The 20,884-nt window shown below is 50.4% G+C and overlaps 1 protein-coding gene across 1 annotated transcript; it reads right to left on the bottom strand.

The window, feature by feature from the left end:
* Nucleotides 1–1,397: 1,397 nt before the first annotated feature.
* LOC135891057 (fibrinogen-like protein 1-like protein) lies at nucleotides 1,398–19,709 on the bottom strand. Its single transcript, XM_065418545.1, has 4 exons — nucleotides 19,648–19,709; nucleotides 6,692–6,771; nucleotides 6,297–6,605; nucleotides 1,398–2,026 (listed from the first exon to the last, which is right to left on the bottom strand). The coding sequence occupies exons 1-4, from the start codon at nucleotides 19,707–19,709 to the stop codon at nucleotides 1,398–1,400; spliced, it is 1,080 nt and encodes a 359-aa protein (XP_065274617.1).
* Nucleotides 19,710–20,884: the final 1,175 nt, after the last annotated feature.

Raw genomic sequence — 20,884 nt, 5'->3', positions numbered from 1 at the left:
TTGGGGGATTACTAGAGCTGCCGCTGTGGCTGCCGCTTTAGGGAACGTGGCTAGGAAAGGGGATGTATAGGAGGGCCATTGCTGGCTGGCCCAAGTTAGAGCTGTGCTGAGTTCTCCTTGGCCATAGCTGAGGATCTGTCTGTAACGCAGATGGAGCTACAGGTTCTCAGCTGGCACGCAGTGTGGGCTGCAGCCCGAACAGCTGGCACTCCCTTTGCCCGGGGGGAAATGAGAACAGAAGGGAGGAGCAGGCGTTGTGTGTGTGTGCATGACACTCGGCTCTACATCTCCTCACTGAACCGGGGAATGCTGAGTCCTGGCTTTCTGCCTGTGGGCCCAGGAGACAGTCCATGGCCAGGCTCTCCTCCACCTCAGTATGGTTACTCAGGAGCCGGGGGGGGCAGTGTTTGAACTAGCTTTGGGAGCACAGGCACATCAGGAATTGGAATTGGAGCAGTGAGAGAACCCCCTGCCTGGCTGGTGGTACAGCCATTTACACCTGTGCAAGAGGGGGTCAAATGGAAACAGCATTTCACACCCAATAGAACTCACTTTGCATGGGGGTAAGGCACAGGGCAGCGCACAGTCAGGCCCTGCTGTAACACCAGTGAAGCCAAGAGGCCTCATTCTCCTTTCCCTTACACCAGTGTAAACCAGGAGTAACTCCACTGAAGCCAGTGGCACTACACCCATGCAAACCTGGAGTAATGCAGCGCTGAGTAAGGAATGAATTTCCCCAGTATGACACTCCAGAGTCCAGCCACATTTCCTGTGCTGTGCCACAACTCAGCCAGACATGGAGCAATGACAATTAAATGCCCTGATTAGAACATTTCACCATTTCCTTTTCAATGGTGAGGAGCATGGGATGAGAACCTGAAGAGCGCAGAATGGCTGTTCCATTGTCACGTATGTTAGACAGTGTGAGCACATCCGAGATGCTGCATGGGGGTATGAAGCAGACGACATTGCTAGCAATGCAATTTTATTCTAAAGCTTTAATGCCCACAAGGAAGGAGAAAAAGAAGTTTGTGGAAACCCGTCTGGGTTTGTGTCCTTCTCACCTGCGTACGAGGAAAAGTCACTACAAGGCCATGCACATTCTCTCCCCGAAACTGCTATATTTGGAAGCTACAGTTATTTTAAATCATTGTTCTGATTTTTAATATAATTAAAATGAATCAACCCAAAGCCCAGCGGAGAAAGGCCCAGTGGAGAAAAGCTCAGAAAATCTGCAGGGAGGGAGAGGAGAAGGAAAGTGGCCCCGTTTCCTAGGTAACCCTGATACTTCCCCCAGCAAGGTGGGAGGTTTGGCCATGACACACTTTGACCCTTTTCCATCCCTTCGTGGAGCAGGGGTTGGTCTCACTGCAGACAGGAGGGTGGGGAAGGGGTGACTAACAGTAGGATGCTGGTTTGATGAGGATGGCAGAGGCTTGGCAGTTCCCACTACAGAAACCACCCCAAGTGACGCTCCCTTTGACGTTCAGTAGAACAGAATAACAAGCCGAGTACCACCAGCCCCCACCAGAGCTAGACGCACAGTTCCCACTGTTAGTGTCCTGATCCAGGTCTTTTGTGGAGAACTTCATGTTGTCATGCATGGTGCTAGGATTGTTTGAAGTCATGGCATCCCCTGCAGTCCCAGTGTAAGAGCCCAGCCTCAGCCTGTAGCCTTTGGACTCGTCTTCCAGACCGAAGAGGTTGTAGTCTGCGTATTTCATGGTGCCGGATGAATCGTGGATGACAAACCTGACCTGGTAGACCTTCTGCTTGGCGATCCGATAGATGTACTCCGTCCCCAGCCAGTAGTCATTGTGCACGTTGCCAAAGCCGTACTTGTAGGTGCTCCAGGACTCAGCCCAGGTGATCTGTGTGTCGTGCCGGTTCCGCTGGAGGACCGTCCAGCCCCCGGCTGTTTCGTTCATGTTGCAGTACACCACGAGCTGGTGCAGTCCTGTGGGCTGGATGAGGTAGATGCCGCTGGGGCTGCCTGAGGGGATCTCACTGCAGTCCTTGGGCTTGGCTGAAGGCAGGAGAGAGAGGCTGATTTAACCAGAACCCATGAAACTAGGCACTAAAGCTTCCAATCATCCTGCTGTAGCTACATTCAGGGCAATGCTGCGATGCTGCATGCTTGCACGGGCAAACAAAGGTCTGGAAAGGGTTAAAATGATGTTTGGGTCTCGTGTCATCTCAGGAGAGAATCCAGACTGAGGGGGCCATATGCATTCAAAGTGTTTGGAGTGGGCCAAGCCAGGCTGTTCCAGGCCATTCTCACCCGAACCCGCACAGCTGGCAGCTTTTGCCCCAGAGGGGATTCACCAGGGATTCATGCCCCCCAGGGCCTGTAACATTAAAGTTCCCCCCTCTTAATAGCCATGATACAAGGCCATTCTCCACCCACCCTGCTGTCCCATGCCCATTCCCCACGCTCCATGTTCAGGTCATCCAGGATCAGTGCGGGTGGGGCGGGGGGTCAGTTTTATTTCTGTCATGAGGAGTCTGCCCAGGAGTTATCGCTGCAGAGAAAAATGCTGGAGCAGCTTCCTACTGACATCCTTGCTGGCATGTAGTGTCAGGTCTGCAGAGCAATGGGAACAGGCTCGCTGCACGCTGGGTCAGTGGCACAGATTGATGCCCGGCTTTGTGTTCCTTACTGGGAAAATGCAGAGTCAATGGGTGTGTGTCTGCCTGAATATTCCCTGGAGATGAAATGCTGTTGGATCCCTCTCTAGTCCCGGGGTATCACTTGCCGGAGGCCTGAGTAAAGTAACCACACTCACCATAGCCCTTTGGTATCAGCAAGTCACTTGGTCTGTTCCCTCCATGTTTCCCTGATTAATTTGTGCCAGAGCTCGCCAGCGTTGAGCCCCGGCACCACTAGACTTGGCAGTTCAGAGCCCTGGTACCTATGGGCATGCTGCATCAGTTGCACCCCATCACCTCTTATATAACAAATTAAGCACTGCTGATTATGGTCTGATCTGACCTGGTCATGGATGAGATCCTGATCTGGGATGCATCATCCACATCTGAGCAGATGATGTAGGAAACCCAATGCCAGTCCTAACTACCAGTAGTCCCTAGTTCAGATCCTCAGTCCCAGCAGGGTAAGGAAGGTGGCAGGGCCATATTATCCCCAACTGACATGTAATGTAAACTAGGCCTCATTCGTACAGTGAAGGCATATGAATGTGCGCATCTGATCTGTGAGTCCAGGGATTGAATAAACATGGAAATGCCAGTAGAAACAGGACACGAGGTTGGGCAATCCCCAAAGGACCAGGCAGAGCTTCTGCCAGACTTGGGGAGGGAGCCCCAAAGATTTACTGTCCTGGGAAACTTCACCCCCAGTGGAGACTATACACTCGGCCTGCCAGCTCAGGCCTCAGCCATCATGGTAGCCATGGACTTCTCCCAGCTTGTCACTGGCCACATTTAAGGTCTGCACAATCACTAGTCCTCATTTTCGTCCTGGGTTTAGACCTCAGCAGTGTCAGAATCACATAGTTCTCCTGGACAGGCCAACGCCTTCCCGCCACAAAGATCAAAGGGATCCAACCATGGGTACACCAACCAATTTAGTCAAACTAATAGAGGCCAAAGGGTAAGCTCCTGATGCCAGAGAACTTCCAGGAGGCCCTGGATGGCAAACAGCCTATCTGCAGTACTGCAGGGTGAACAAGCCTTGGAAGGACTGAGGAATGCCAGTCCACCCCTTGCAAACAGACCTCTTGCACTTCATAGTTGGGGAAGGCTGGTACAGGCCACCTGATGGCCAGGGTAGCTTCAATCATCTCCCTCTCCTTCAAAGAGAATGAGCTACCAGCCACCCTACGGAATACCAGATCGGGCCTACACCGGCTGCCAATTCTGGCCAATTTTCAGTCAAGCTTCAAGTACTCTTCTGATCTCCCTGATCCCTCTGATGGTGGGCTAGTATATGGACAGACAGATAGAGAGAGAGCTCCCCACGGGGCAAGACTCAACATGAAGACATTCCCTGCCCCAAAGAGCTTTCAATCAAAATGAGAGAAATGGAGGAGACAGGATGCCCTGGGAAGCCCAGAGGAAGGTGTAACTTTGAGTGATATTTTTGTGTGTGTGTGTATGTAATAGTGTCTGAGTGAATGTGAGGTCACTTCTTGTGGGTGCCATGGAAGAAGTGAGGCCAAGGCCAGGTCTACACCCCAGACTTCTGCCAGCAGAGCCAGCTCAGGCAGGGGTGAGAGGGGATATGATCTTGGACTGACAAAGCTGTGCTGGCAAAGCCCCTAGTGAAGACACTGCTTTACCAGCAGAACTGCACTTTGACTGGGCTGGCGTGTTTCACTCCGGATGTGTAGGGAAAGCAAAGGCCAGCTTTACTGATAGAAGCTGCGACCAGACTAGCAGGGCTTTGTCAGTACAGTACTGATACAGCTACACCAGTACCACACTCCTAATGTAAACCTGGCCTGGGATTTTCAGAGCTGCTTAAGGGAGTGAGGCACATGAATGGGATTTGGGTAGCCAACTCCCTTAGGCGCTTTTGAGACTCCCAGCCTGAGTCTAACAGACACTTGACTGATGGGAGGCTGGGGGCATAGCAAGCCAGATGGGGAAGGTGCCCCATGCACAATGCTCAGTGTGGGGAAGGGCTTTGAGCTGGGAAGGGGTGAGGGTGTGTGTGTGGAGCTGACATTGTTGGCAAAGGGGAAGGGCGGCAACCAGGGAGTGAGCGATGAGATCAGAGCCATGGGCCAAGAGGGAATAAGGAGTGAAACCATGATGGGGATCCGGAGGGGGTGACGCAGTCTGATCGAGAGGCAGGGGAGCTCATCTGAGCTGTTGCATGGCTGGAGGACCGGCTAATACCATGGGTCCAGAAAGCTGGCGATTTTATGCAAATGACGCAATGCCCTAATTTGCATATGCAGTGAATACAGAAATTTCCCCACTGTCTCCCTTGTGCCTCCTCCCCAAATTCATAATCTCATCCTGTCAAACCCATCGTTTCCCTCTGGAGTTACCTGCATGGCCCCATCTCTGCTTCTCAATGTGTCTCCCCCTACCCCCTTCCTCTCTCGGGCTCCCCTGCATGAATTTCCCCCTTCCCTTGGTCTGGCTCTCTCCTGGACCCCCTCATCCACCCCTTTGAGTTCCTCCTGCTCCCCGTACCCACTGCTAGATCCACGACTTGTCACTCTAGCCACATCTCTATTGGGGGGGGGAGGGCGGATGTTCTAGACAGGGCCAGCTCCAGGCACCAGCCGACCAAGCACGTGCTTGTGGCGGAACCTTGTAAGGGGCGGCCAATCTTGGGGTGGCGGGCCGGCGCTCGGGTTTTTTGTTTGTTTGTTTGTTTTGGTTCGGCGGGGTGGCACTCGGGGGGTGGGTTGTTTTTGGTTCGGCGGGGCGGCGCTGTGAGGGGGGGGTTTGTTACGGCGGGGCGTTTTTTTTGTTTTTTTTTGCTTGGGGCGGCAAAAAAGTTAGAGCCGGCCCTGGTCCTAGAGAGCTGTAACCATGGCGACCCTACCTAGAGACATGGCCTGGTCCCAGTGAGGACTAGGCCTCGGCCTCCCTCAGCTCTGCCGCTCTCCCCATCGGGAGCCTAGCAGGAGGCGCCCAAGCCGGTGGGATCCCAGGCCAGTGGCATTGGAACAATGTTTATAGTGGGGGTACTGAGAGCCATTGAACCAACTGTAAACCCTGTATATGATGGAAACCACTTCAAGCCAGGGGGTGGGGCAGCACCCCCAAGCACCCCTAGTTCCAGCACGCCTGATCCCAGCCAGATTGGCGGCCTGGGCCATGCTGGTAGCAGGACAGCAGAGCGATTCTGACATGGGCCGGTCTGCTCCCCCAATACCCAAGTAAACAGGGTAGCACCCCTGAGTCAGTGGGGTTACCCCAGTGTGACAAAGGAGAGGGTCTGTCCCCTGGTGCACCCCAGAGCTCCCCCTGGAGCCCACAGGAGTGTGGGGCTAGGCCACAGGCTGCACCAGTCGCTGCAGCTCACTGGCATTGGGGAAGGCCTCTCCAAGCGAGGGTGAGGGGTTGGGTACAGCAATAGCCTCCCATCCCCATCTCTGGGCAAGTGTAGGGTACAGAACTAGCCTCCTGCCCCCTCTACTCCCCCGGCAAGGGTAGGGTACAGCAAATTTGGCAATAGCCTCCCACCCCCATCCCCCGGGAGAAGGTCAGGAACAGCAATAGCCTCCTGCCCCCAGGCGAGGGTAGGGTATGGAAATAGCCTCCCGTCACCCTCCGCCCCTCTGGCGAGGGTAGGTTACGGCAGTCATCAGCATTACCTGAACACACCACACTGGCATCTTCTGCATGGTTACAGTTGTGGTCTCCCCAAGGCTTTAAGGTGCACTCTGTGAGGGCAGATTCTCCTCCTCTGCAATTAACATCGTCCAGTAGGATGGGACCAGATCCTTGTCCAAAGTGAGCTATGCCTGGTGCCGATACCACGGCCCCACAGCCCAGCTGCTGACACACTACTGATGCATCATTTAAGTCCCAGCTGTCATCACACACAGTGCCCCAGACATTGTTGTACAGAATTTCCACCCGCCCAGCACAGTGGGTGGGGCCATTCACCAGCCGGATTTGACCTGGGAAAACGCAAACCAACAGTTAAAGAGAAAGCATCTGGGGAATCGTGCAGGGAAACGGGAGCTACCTCTTGGGAGCTACCTACCAGCTTCAAATGCCTTTGGAGCTGTCTTTGTGATATTAGCGATGGATCTCTTGAAGATGTGCAGGTTGTGTGTGTCCAGGCTGAGAACGGAGGCTGACAGGGTCACCAGACAGGTGAGGAGCAGTAGACAAGGGCGTGGGACTGCTGAGAATGTGAAGAGACAGAGTGAAGCTCCCTTCAGGGAATGGAGAATCACAATTCGCTCAGCAACACAGCCGGTAATAGAAACCCACAATCCTACTAGGTAGCAATAAACAGGCTCTTAGGCGAACATGAGGGCTCTCCGACAAACATTAGCACACTCTGGGCAGTATCAGAACCTAGCCGTATCCCTGGTGGCCCACATTTCTGTGCTAACTTCTTTTCATGGTTAAAACTGCAGCAAGATTCTGTTTCCAGTCCTTTTCCCAACCCCTCTATAACTTTGATCAGCAAATTCCATTTTAACTGACCAGCACTGGAACTGTCATGTTTTCACTGCTCAAGCTTTTTCCTAATAAAAATGCACCTTGATTTGAAATTGTGACTTGTGTCTGATGTTTCTGTCTGTTCGGCTCAGTAAGAACTCGTTAGTATCACTTCTCAGACTTTCCACTTCATTAACTCTTGAGCATTCATGTAAAGAATAGAGGTTGTAATTAATCCAATTGACTAATGATTATTGTATCTAATTGTAACAATCTTTCACCAGATAAAATGCTTGGGTACAGCTGGTGTTAGGGTTGGGCCATTGGGATTTAAGTCTTGAATACTGAAACACAAGACTAAGGCCCACATTTCAGATGCTCACATTGAGATGAATCCCCAACTCCGCGGGTACTTTTGAAACATCTGGCCTACATGGTTAGTATTGGTGTGGGCTTGAACTCAACGCAATCCCCCTGGGACCACCAGGCTTGCCCAACCTTTTCAATGCTGCACATATGGAAATCAAGTGGTGTTTACACACGTGCCGAGCGCAATTGCTTCCTCTCATGGGAGTTAATGATTGGGAATTTGGCTGCCCCCACTTTGCGTAAGTGTAAATGAGGACCCATGCAGCAAGGCAGTGAGAATTGGGCCTGTCACATTTTAAGGGTAACTGCATCTGTATCCCACCCTCTGTGGTCCACTCCTGGAGTCCCCTCCATACCACTTCGGTGGAGGGACACCCTGCTGCGGTGGGTACATGGCTCTAAGTTGGGTGGACACCCAAGGGAGGAAGAAATGATGGATACGGTAAGCCGCCCGGGTTGGTGGCCTTCCTGGAAAGGGGATGTTAAAGCTTGGCTAGCTGCATGTCTGGAGTGTGCCCGACACCAGCCAGCCCCAGCTCATGGAGTGACCCTTGACTGGTCCCTGGGAAAGAATACAGATGGACCATGTGGGCCCCCTACCCCGTACTAAAGCTGGGAGTTGGTTCATGCTGGTAATTGTGGAGGCATTCAGTAAGTGGGTGGAAGCCTTCCCTACTCCAAACCGCCAAAACCACTGCCTCACTGCTTGTTACCCAGGACTTTGTTCGCTGGGGGGTTCCCCAACTCATGGATTCAGATCGAGGGCCAGCATTTCACAGTTCTCTATTGCAGCATCTCAGTGAACTGCTGGGGGGTGGAGCGGCAACTCCACATCCCCTACCACCCTCAAGCCGCTGGGCAAGTGGAGTGCATGAATCGCACCATCAAGGAGGAGCGTCGGAAGGGTGCCAGTCTGGGAGGCACCAATTGGGCCAAGCTCTTGCCTTTCATTTTAATGCGTATCTGAGCCCGGCCTGCCAGGGCCACAGGCTTCAGTCCTCACGAACTGCTAACAGGCAGAGCAATGCCTTGGTGGGAAATCCTGCTCACACCCCCACCGATGGAACAGGTCGTGCAGACAAACATGGAGGACTGGATCCTCCAACTTCAGGAGCGAATCCGAATACTACACAGGGAGGCTGCCCAATCAGAGGGCAAGGCTAAGGCCAAAACCAAAGCCTGGTACGATCCCCCACACAATCCCTTGGATCAGATACAAACAGGGATGCTGGTAATGTATCGTGCTCACAGCCCCCACACCTTTCCAGTACCTTGGTGGGAGGGTCCTCATCTGGTAGCTGACATGATTCATCCATCTCTGGTGTGCTTATCCCATGAGTATCAGCACTGGTGGGCTCATGTCTCTCAGGTGAAGCGCCATAATGCCTTAACCAAATGCCAAAAGGAATGAAGTGATTCTGTTTTTTCAGGACTGTGGCCACTCCTGTGGATACTTCTCACGGCTGCATGGGTCGGATTTAATCGGCCTCGTTATCCAGCCCCTAATCTGGAGAACATTGGAATACAACAGGAATCGAAGTACTACACTCCAGAACAAGTCCAACAGTGGCCCTGGTATCAAAGGCGAACAATTCTTGGTGGCAGGGAGGAAATTGTGCTTTAACAAATTGTGGTACTGCATACTATTGGGGGTTTATTCCTTATGCTCGCCAATGTAAATTTGGAGAGGTGGGATCAGGGTGTACAGCCTTACCCGAAGCACCCAAAGTGGTCAGTAATTTTAAACCTACACCCGTTGTGCTACCACACACCAGGGCACATAGGGCATCCACGGATACCCCATGTCAATCCACTCTCCCTTCTCCTTCCCCTAGCCCACCATCTACTGACCCTGATACCCTCAGTGACTGATGCCAAGTATACTTGCAAAATGAATGCGGTCCAACCAATCGTTTTGTTCAGTGGTTTAATAACAGCTCCTTACAAGCCTCCAAGTATACTCACAATAGTTCAGCAAAGTGGACTTTTAAAATGGAGGGAATAAATGATCACTTAAATCACTTTGTACAAATTAGCCAGCAATTGTTTATGCAGGAGTGTGTACCTTTTCCCCCTCGTTATTCCTCTGGAGAAATGATTCGGCTCTCTGGGGAATGTGGACATCGGATGGAAATCTCACTCCCCTCTGGATTCCCCTAAATTCTTCAGGCATGACACCCCCTTTGAATTGGACATGTTGTGCTGCCCCTTTTTGGACTAAGGGAAAATGTACCCTAATTAAACCTCTTCCACCCCCTACTCCTCCACCTCCCTCCAAATTGTCTGTGACACACCCATCCCCATGGTGGTCTACCCCCATCCAAAGACCTGTGGTTCTTAATGCATCTGGTTTACAAATCATAGAAACATAGACTCATAGAAGATTAGGGTTGGAGGAGACCTCAGGAGGTCATCTAGTCCAACCCCCTGCTCAAAGCATGACCAATTCCCAACTAAATCATCCCAGCCAGGGCTTTGTCAAGCCTGACTTTAAAAACCTCTAAGGAAGGAGATTCCACCACTTCCCTAGGTAACCCAGTTCAGTGCTTCACCACCCTCCTAGTGAAAAAGTTTCTCCTAATATCCAACCTAAACCTCCCCCACTGCAACTTGAGACCATTACTCCTTGTTCTGTCATCTTGTACCACTGAGAACAGCCGAGCTCATCCTCTTTGGAACCCCCTTTCAGGTAGTTGAAAGCAGCTATCAAATCCCTCCTCATTCTTCTCTTCTGCAGACTAAATAATCCCAGTTCCCTCAGCCTCTCCTCATAAGTCATGTGCTCCAGCCCCCAATCATTTTTGTTGCCTCTACTGGATTCTTTCCAATTTTTCCACATCCTTCTTGTAGTGTGGGGCCCAAAACTGGACACAGTACTCCAGATGAGGCCTCACCAATGCCGAATAGAGGGGAATGATCACGTCCCTCGATCTGCTGGCAATGCTCCTACTTATACAGCCCAAAATGCCGTTAGACTTCTTGGCAACAAGGGCACACTGTTGACTCATATCCAGCTTCTCGTCCACTGTAACCCCTAGGTACTTTTCGGAGAACTGCTGCCTAACCACTCGGTCCCTAGTCTGTAGCAGTGCATGGGATTCTTCTGTCCTAAGTACAGGACTCTGCACTTGTCCTTGTTGAACCTCATCAGATTTATTTTGGCTCAATGGTCTAATTTGTCTAGGTTCCTCTGTATCCTATCCCTACCCTCCAGCATATCTACCACTGCTCCCAGTTTAGTGTCATCTGCAAACTTGCTGAGAGTGCAGTCCACACCATCCTCCAGATCATTAATGAAGATATTGAACAAAACCGGCCGCATGACCGACCCTTGGGGCACTCCGCTTGATACCGTCGGCCAACTAGACATGGAGCCATTGATCACTACCCACTGAGCCTGATGATCTAGCCAGCTTTTTATCCACCTTATAGTCCATTCATCCAGGCCATACTTCTTTAACTTGCCGGCAAGAATACTGTGGGAGACCATATCAAAAGATTTTCTAAAGTCAAGGAATAACATGTCCACTGCTTTCCACATCCACAGACCCAGTTATCTCCTCATAGAAGGCAATTAGGTTAGTCAGGAATGACTTGCCCTTGGTGAATCCATGCTGACAGTTCCTGATCACCTTCCTCTCCTCTCAGTGCTTCAGAATTGATTCCTTGAGGACCTGCTCCATGATTTTTCCAGGGACTGAGGTGAGGCTGACTGGCCTGTAGTTCCTTGGATCCTCCTTCTTCCCTTTTTTAAAGATGGGCACTACATTAGCCTTTTTCCAGTCATCCGGGACCTCCCCCGATCGCCATGAGTTTTCAAAGATAATGTCCAATGGCTCTGCAATCACATCCGTAGTCGTGTCGGTGCCTGGATGCTAGAAAGACAAGGTGGGGGAGGGAATATCTGTTACTGGACCAACTTCTGTTGGTGAGAGAGGCCTGAAGGAGGGTCCGGGGTGGCTCCAAAGCGTGTCTCTCTCACCAACAGGAGATGATCTATTACAGACATGGCCAAACTGCGGCTTGCGAGCGTTTACGATTAAAGTGCGACTCTTGGAGACCCCCAAGCCCTCCCCTTTCTCCGCCTACTAGACTGGGGAAGGGGCTCGGGACCTCTGCCTTGCAGCAGGGTGGTGGGGTAGGGCCTTCTGCCCTGCAGGGAGGGGGCTTGTGGGGACTCAGCCTGGCGGGGCACACCTGCTGGGGCTTGGGGCTTCAGCAGGAGTGGGGCTGAAGTCCCGTCAGGTGTGCCCCGGTTCTCAAACTTCTATTACCTCCCCCCCCTTGTCTCTCTGTCCCAGGAACAGGGTAGGAAGGGTCAATCCAGGTCCCCGGGGAGGGGGCATTCAGAGGGGAGGCAGGAGGAGCAGGCTCCCTGTTCGCTAAAGGAACCTGAGGTGCCAGCTGGGAGAGTGACCCATCCAAGCTATTGCGCTGCTCGCTGGGATGAATGCAAGCTGCTGGGGATAGAAGTGAAACACCTTGTGCTGCCCTGGTGCAGAATGTGTGTTCCCCCCTCCCCCCCAGTAGCACATTCCCCAGCCCTCCCGAGGCCCCTCCCTGTGCCAGTCACTTGGGAGCCAGGAGGAAGAGCTGGAATTATGCTTTGCTCCTGGCAAACTGTATCCTTTCCTGTGTGCTCAAACGCAACTCACACCAGCTCAGCTGTTCACATGGGGGCCACTTACTGGTTGGATGCATTGTTTTTGATTGTCTTACATCTGCAGGGTCAGGGCTGTGGGTCAGGGCTGAGAAGACAGAGTTGTGTCTGTGTCCAGGTGACTGCCCGTGTGGGGGGAGGCTGTGTGAGAGAGGGCAGTGTGTAGCCACATAGCAGGGATATAAGGCATCTGTTTCCACCCAGATTGCTGACTGAGTTTTAATGAAAACACATTTCAGAGGCATTAGGCTCTGCAGCTCTCAGCCCGTGTGCGGTTACGTTCATTCCCCATACCCAGCAATGCAACCAAGGAACAGGGAGCAAAGGTATCTGGCCTAGTCAACGAGGTCCGCTACCTGTGTAGTGAACACAGTGCCCCATGCCAGGGCAGGCAGGTTCCATGCCCTGCCTATTGTCAGGGTGATAGCAATCATAGAATCATAGGGCGGGAAGGGACCTCGAGAGGTCATCTAGCCCAGTCCTCTGCACTCAAGGCAGGACTAAGTATTATCTCTAGACCATCCCTGACAGGTGTTTGTCCAGCCTGCTCCTTAAAATTCCCCAATAATGGAGATTCCACAACCTCTCTAGGCAATTTATTCCAGTGCTTAACCACTCTGACAGTTCGGAAGCTTTTCCTAGTGTCCAACCTAAACCGCCCTTGCTGCAATTTAAGCCCATTGCTTCTTGTCCTATCCTCAGAGGTTAAGAAGAACAATTCCCCCCCCTCCTCCTTGTAAAAACCTTTTATGTACTTGAAAACTGTTATCATGTCCCCCCTCAGTCTTCTCTTCTTCAGACTAAACAAACTCAGTTTTTTCAATCTTCCCTCATAGGTCATATTTTCTAGACCTTTATTCATTTTTGTTGCTCTTCTCTAGACTTTCTCCAATTTGTCCACATCTTTCCTGAAATGTGGCACCCAGAACTGGACACAATACTCCAGTTGAGGCCTAATCAGCGTGGAGTAGAGCGGAAGAATTACTTCTTGTGTCTTGCTTACAATACACCTGCTAATACATCCCAGAATGATGTTTGCTTTTTTTGTAACAGTGTTACACTGTTGACTCATGTTTAGCTTGTGATCCACTATGACCCCCAGATCTCTTTCCGCAGTACTCCTTCCTAAGCAGTCATTTCCCATTTTGTATGTGTGCAACTGATTGTTCCTTCCTCAGTGGAGTACTTTGCATTTGTCCTTATTGAATTTCATCCTATTTACTTCAGACCATTTTTCCAGTTTGTCCAGATCATTTTGAATTTTAATCCTCTCCTCCAAAGCACTTGCAACCCCTCGCAGCTTGGTATCGTCCGCAAACTTTATAAGTGTATCTCTATGCCGTTATCTAAATCACTGATGAAGATATTGAACAGACCTGGACCCTGAACTGATCCCTGCGGGACCCCACTCGTTATGCCCTTCCAGCATGACTGTGAAGCACTCTCTGGGAACGATTTTCCAACCAGTTATGCACCCACCTTATAGTAGCTCCATCTAGGTTGTTTTCCCCTAGTTTGTCTATGAGAAGGTCATGAGAGACAGTATCAGAAGAGTTACTAAAGTCAAGATATACCACATCTATCACTTGCCCCCATCCACAAGGCTTGTTACCCTGTCAAAGAAAGCTATCAGGTTGGTGTGACATGATTTGGTCTTGACAAATTCAGGCTGACTGTTACTTATCACCTCATTATCTTCTAGGTGTTTGAAAATTGATTGCTTAATTATTTGCTCCATTATCTTTCTGGGTATGAAGTTAAGCTGACAGGTCTGTAATTCAATGTGCCCTCCTTACCCCCTGGCTCACTGGTGCCTCTTGCAGGCACTTGGAATCCCACAGCGAACATGCCCTGTCCCCTGGCGCCAGTATCTGCTAGGGTCCCAGAGGTGCGCAGTGGCAAAGGTGCCAGCTGAGGCTGCATTGGGCAGTGAGCTCCCGTTACACACGGTTCTTGGAGGAGTAATACAGAGCCAGGACCCTGAGCACCTCTTCTGGGATGGCCACACCCACGTTTCTGACAGGACACCGGAAAAGGGAACGAGCCCTGTGCTGTGCATTCAGGCCACTCAGTTGTGCCCTGCCTGCCCAGCCACGAGCGAGGGCAGCTTCCTTGCTTGATGTCAGGGGAACGGGTGAAATAACGTATGATGTGTGTGAGACTCCGGCCCCGTCTCTTCTAGCCCCTTCTCTGTCAGCAGCACAAACAGCTGCGGTTCCTTCTGCTGCCAACCCAGAGCTTGTGGCTCAAGCTCAGGAAACTTTTGTTAACGGACTGATAAAAAGCTTCAGAGAACGTCTGCGATGCTGCAAATACCCAGCTTGGCCAGGGGCCTCAGCACCCAGCTCCTTCAGTGCACAGCCTCTTTGAGATACACACAGCGCTCTGTGTGCATTGCACACCCCCCCCACACACACAGAGCCATCTGTGCGCACTGCACCACACACACACAGAGCCTTCTGTGTGCACTGCACCACAGACAGAGCCTTCTGTGTGCACTGCACCACACACACACACACACACACACACAGCCTTCTGTGCGCACTGCACCACACACACACACAAAGCCTTCTGTGCGCACTGCACCACACACACACAGAGCCTTCTGTGTGCACTGCACCACACACACACACAAACACACACACACAGAGCCATCTGTGCGCACTGCACCACACACACACAGAGCCTTCTGTGTGCACTGCACCACAGACAGAGCTTTCTGTGTGCACTGCACCACACACACACACACACACACACACACACAAACACACACACACAGAGCCATCTGTGCGCACTGCACCACACACACACAGAGCCTTCTGTGTGCACTGCACCACATACACATACACACACACACACACACACAGCCTTCTGTGCGCACTGCACCACACACACACAGAGCCTTCTGTGCGCACTGCACCACACACACACAGAGCCTTCTGTGTGCACTGCACCACACACACACACACACACACAGAGCCATCTATGCGCACTGCACCACACACACACAGAGCCTTCTGTGTGCACTGCACCACAGACAGAGCTTTCTGTGTGCACTGCACCACACACACACACACACAAACACACACACACAAACACACACACACAGAGCCATCTGTGCGCACTGCACCACACACAGACAGAGCCTTCTGTGCACACTGCACCACACACACACAGAGCCTTCTGTGTGCACTGCACCACACACACACACACACAAACACACACACACAGAGCCATCTGTGCGCACTGCACCACACACACACAGAGCCTTCTGTGTGCACTGCACCACAGACAGAGCCTTCTGTGTGCACTGCACCACACACACACACAAACACACACACACAGAGCCATCTGTGCGCACTGCACCACACACACACAGAGCCTTCTGTGTGCACTGCACCACAGACAGAGCTTTCTGTGTGCACTGCACCACACACACACACACACACACACACAAACACACACACACAGAGCCATCTGTGCGCACTGCACCACACACACACAGAGCCTTCTGTGTGCACTGCACCACATACACATACACACACACACACACACACAGCCTTCTGTGCGCACTGCACCACACACACACAGAGCCTTCTGTGCGCACTGCACCACACACACACAGAGCCTTCTGTGTGCACTGCACCACACACACACACACACACACACACACACACACAGAGCCATCTATGCGCACTGCACCACACACACACAGAGCCTTCTGTGTGCACTGCACCACAGACAGAGCTTTCTGTGTGCACTGCACCACACACACACACACAAACACACACACACAAACACACACACACAGAGCCATCTGTGCGCACTGCACCACACACAGACAGAGCCTTCTGTGCACACTGCACCACACACACACAGAGCCTTCTGTGTGCACTGCACCACACACACACACACACACAAACACACACACACAGAGCCATCTGTGCGCACTGCACCACACACACACAGAGCCTTCTGTGTGCACTGCACCACAGACAGAGCCTTCTGTGTGCACTGCACCACACACACACACACACACACACAGCCTTCTGTGCACACTGCACCACACACACACACAGAGCCTTCTGTGCACACTGCACCACATACACAGCCCTCTGTGCGCACTGCACCACACACACACACAGCCCTCTGTGCGCACTGCACCACAGACAGAGCCTTCTGTGTACACTGCACCACACACACACAGAGCCTTCTGTGCGCACTGCACCACACACACACACACACACACACACACACACACACACACACACACACACAGCCCTCTGTGTGCACTGCAACACACACACACACACACAGAGCCCTCTGGGCACACTGCAACACACACACACACACACACACACACAGAGCCTTCTGTGCAAACTGCACCACACACACAGCCTTCTGTGTGCACTGCACCAAACACACAAAACCCTCTGTGTGCATCACACACACCCGTCTGTGAACACTGCACCACACACACACAGCCTTCTGTGCATACTGCACCACAGACACAGCCCTCTCTGTGCACACTGCACCACACACACACAAATATCTGTGTGTGAGAAAGAAAAGGCAGGAAGGCACTGCAGAAGAAGCACTGTGTGATACAAGCTCTATCTATTCTATCTATCCCCATACACACCCATCCATCTAATCTAATCTATCTAGCTATCTAATTTCCTTCCCCCTTTAGAGCTGTAGATCTATAAAGGATTTTTTTTTTGTAGTTTTAACCTGGGATCATAATTATTATCAGTCCGTCTGTGCAGAGCTCAGAGGGAGAGAAAATAATCATCTTAATAAATCTTACCCCCACCAGCCCCAGCATGACCAGAGTTCTCTAAACTGGAATCCCAGGGCTCTGAGGTCTGATAGCGCAGGCCCAGCGAGTGGGAACTGGGAATCTCTTGGTGGGTGCGTGACGAATGTGGGAACTTTCGGTAATATTTTTATGAGCTATCTGTATGACACTGTACCAGTCATGGTGACACTGTGACCCCTCGGGGGAAGAATTCATTGTCTCCTTAGCACATGGACGTCAGCACAGGTGTTTGAGACAGAGTGGCTAGGACTGCTTGGGCTGGAATCAACACATTGGAGTGGCAGCCCCAGGGCCGGCCCACAACATTTTGGCACCTGAGGCGGGGAGCTCAAATGACATCCCCCTCGCTTGGGCCAAAACTTTGAAAGGTCTCAATTCTGCCTTCTTCCTGTTCTACTCCTCTCATGGTACTGCTCTGCTACCTACCCCAATAAAAGAGAACTAACAACTTAAAATGCCTTGTTCAAAAATGTTAAGTAACACTTAACTTTCAAACGCCTGAGTAGCAAATGTAACTTTTCTTGTCTGCATAGTAAACACTGGCATTTTTATCTGTTTGAATAATCAGAGTGGTGCTTTCCATGCCTTCTTGGTTGCAAAGATTTGAACTGCTTCCTTAAGGTCCACAGTCTGGGCCAGCTCATGCTCTATTGTGATGGTTGCAAGGCCGACCAGCCTCTCCTGTGTCATTGTGAGCGTAGATGTGTTTTTATTAACTTCAGCTTGGAGAAGCTGCGTTCTCCACTGGCAATTATTACAGGAAGTGTTAGAAGTATGCACAGAGCAACAAAAGCATTTGGAAAGAGGGTGGTCATCTTATTTGTGCACATATATTCCAGAACAGCCTTTGGAGTTGATCCTGAAATGTATCTTGAAAGGGCTTTCAGTTCATCACCTAAATCACTCGCATTAATATTGCGCATGTCATCATGTGTCAACACTGTCTCTAGTGCCCTGCATTGCTGGTGTAGGTGGTCTTCAGGTATAATGAAGAGTTTTGGAATATCATACAACGTCCCAAATATACTGCTGTGTTCCTTGAGCTGCATGAAACGTTCTTCAACTGACTGTATTGGACAATCTAGCACCTGGTTAAAGAATTGTTGTTTGGAGTCTCTTATGGGATTATCCCATGCCTCGTAATCAAAATGTCTTCTTCTTTGGTGACTTTTGTATTCTTGAATGGGTGGGAAAATAGTTTCAGTGTGAAGTTCCTCTGCCAACTTCTGGGCACTCTTCAGAACATTTTGAAATCCCTCATCTGACTGGTAAGACTGTAGGTATGACTTTGCTTTGTCCACTTGTTCCATTGCTCCAGATATATCTAGGTCAACACCTTGGAGTCTCTTGCTTACAACATTTATTTCAAACCGTATGTCATGCCACAACACTAAGCCACACAGAAATTTGAAGTTGTGTATGTTTCTGGTGATTCCATTTCCCTCTGCCACTGTTCTCCCATGAACAGTTCCTGTCATAGCATTATCCTCCATAATGGCAACTATGGCATCATCTATCTTCCCAATTTGGTGTTTGATAGGCTTTATCGCCTCCACTCAACTTTCCCATCGTGTGGCACTCAGTTGTTTCAGTGTCAGAGAGGATGTTCCCAGATGTTGCTTCAAAATTTGCCATCGATGAGTTGATGCAGAGAAAAAAAAAGGTGATCTTCCAGAAAACACCATCCTGGCCACTATGGATGTAGAATCCCTCTACACCAACATTCCACACAAAGATGGACTGCAAGCCATCAGGAATAGTATCCCCAATAATATCACGGCTAACCTGGTGGCTGAACTTTGTGACTTTGTCCTCACCCACAACTATTTCACATTTGGGGACAATATATACCTTCAAGTCAGCGGCACTGATATGGGTACCCGCATGGCCCCACAGTATGCCAACATCTTTATGGCTGACTTAGAACAACGCTTTCTTAGCTCTCGTCCCCTAACGCCCCTACTCTACTTGCGCTACATTGATGATATCTTCATCATCTGGACCCATGGAAAAGAAGCCCTCGAGGAATTCCACCATGATTTTAACAATTTCCATCCCACCATCAACCTCAGCCTAGACCAATCCACCAATTCAAGTGGTCCATTTCCTAGACACTACTGTGCTAATAAGCGATGGTCACATAAACACCACCCTATACCGGAAACCCACTGACCGCTATACTTACCTACATGCCTCCAGCTTCCATCCAGGACACACCACACGATCCATTGTCTACAGCCAAGCTCTAAGATACAACCGCATTTGCTCCAATCCCTCAGACAGAGATAAACACCTACAAGATCTCCATCAAGCATTCTTAAAACTACAATACCCACCTGCTGAAGTGAAAAAACAGATTGACAGAGCCAGAAGAGTACCCAGAAGCCACCTACTACAGGACAGGCCCAACAAAGAAAATAACAGAACGCCACTAGCCGCCACCTTCAGCCCCCAACTAAAACCTCTCCAGCGCATCATCAAAGATCTACAAGCTATCCTGAAAGATAATCCTTCACTCTCACAGATCTTGGGAGACAGACCAGACCTCGCTTACAGACAGCCTCCCAACCTGAAGCAAATACTCACCTGCAACCGCACACCATACAACATAAACACTAACCCAGGAACCTATCCTTGCAACAAAGCCCAATGCCAGCTCTGTCCACATATCTATTCAAGTGACAACATAGGTCCTAACCACATCAGCCACACCATCAGGGGCTCGTTCACCTGCACATCTACCAACGTGATATATGCCATCATGTGCCAGCAATGCCCCTCTGCCATGTACATTGGCCAAACCGGACAGTCTCTACGCAAAAGAATAAACGGACACAAATCTGACATCAGGAATCATAACATTCAAAAACCAGTGGGAGAACACTTCAACCTCTCTAACCACTCAGTGACAGACTTGAAGGTGACAATTTTGCAACAAAAAAACTTCAAAAACAGACTCCAAAGAGAGACTGCTGAACTCGAATTAATATGCAAATTAGATACAATTAACTTAGGTTTAAACAGAGACTGGGAATGGTTGGGTCATTACACTAATTGAATCTTTTCCCCCATGTTAAGTTCTCCTCACACCTATGGGTCATCTCGATTATCACTTCAAAAGTTTTTTTTCTTCTGCTGCTGATAGCTCATCTCAGTTGATTGGCCTCTTACAGTTGGTATGCGTACTTCCACCTTTTCATGTTCCCTGTATGTATAAATATCTTCTGTCTGTGTGTTCCATTCTACGCATCTGATGAAGTGGGCTGTAGCCCACGAAAGCTTATGCTGAAATAAATTTGTTAGTCTCTAAGGTGCCACAAGTACTTCTGTTCTTTTTGTTTGACTTTTGTTGCCAGTAACTGTATGATCTCATTTTGAATTGTTTTTCCAAGGTCGTGGTGTGTGTACATTTTTTGGGTGGTGATTCTTCTTATAATATAAGGCGATATAACTATCTCATAGAACTGGAAGGGACCCTGAAAGGTCATCAAGTCCAGCCCCCTGCCTTCACTAGCAGGACCAAGTACTGATTTTTTGCCCCAGATCCCTAACTCACAACCCTGGGTTTAGCAGGCCAATGCTCAAACCACTGAGCTATCCCTGTGTTGGATGGAAACTTCTATTTTCATTGTCTTTGGGGAACATGAAGTTTTTCACTTGCTGTGGCCCATGCAGTACAAGGAAGTCCCTCAGGCTACTGCTCAAGTGGGTCCACAGTCCTGGATCATCTAGACTTAAGGAACTAAACTCAGCAGCAGCTGTTTCTTGCGTCTCCACCACACTCTTCTCTGATCTACACTTTTCTTCAGGAATGTGCCTGGTTACATCCATTTGAGATGGAGATATGGATGCTGCAGTAGCTGCCGGGTCACCTGCACTCTGACTAACTGGAAGATCAGGCATCTCCTCACCACTCACATCCTCACTGGGGCCGG

Source organism: Emys orbicularis, chromosome 17, assembly GCF_028017835.1.
Source record: "Emys orbicularis isolate rEmyOrb1 chromosome 17, rEmyOrb1.hap1, whole genome shotgun sequence".
NCBI classification, from domain to species: Eukaryota; Metazoa; Chordata; order Testudines; family Emydidae; genus Emys; species Emys orbicularis.
The sequence above is the reverse complement of the archived record's forward strand: the minus strand, read 5'-3'. Positions and strand labels throughout refer to the sequence as shown.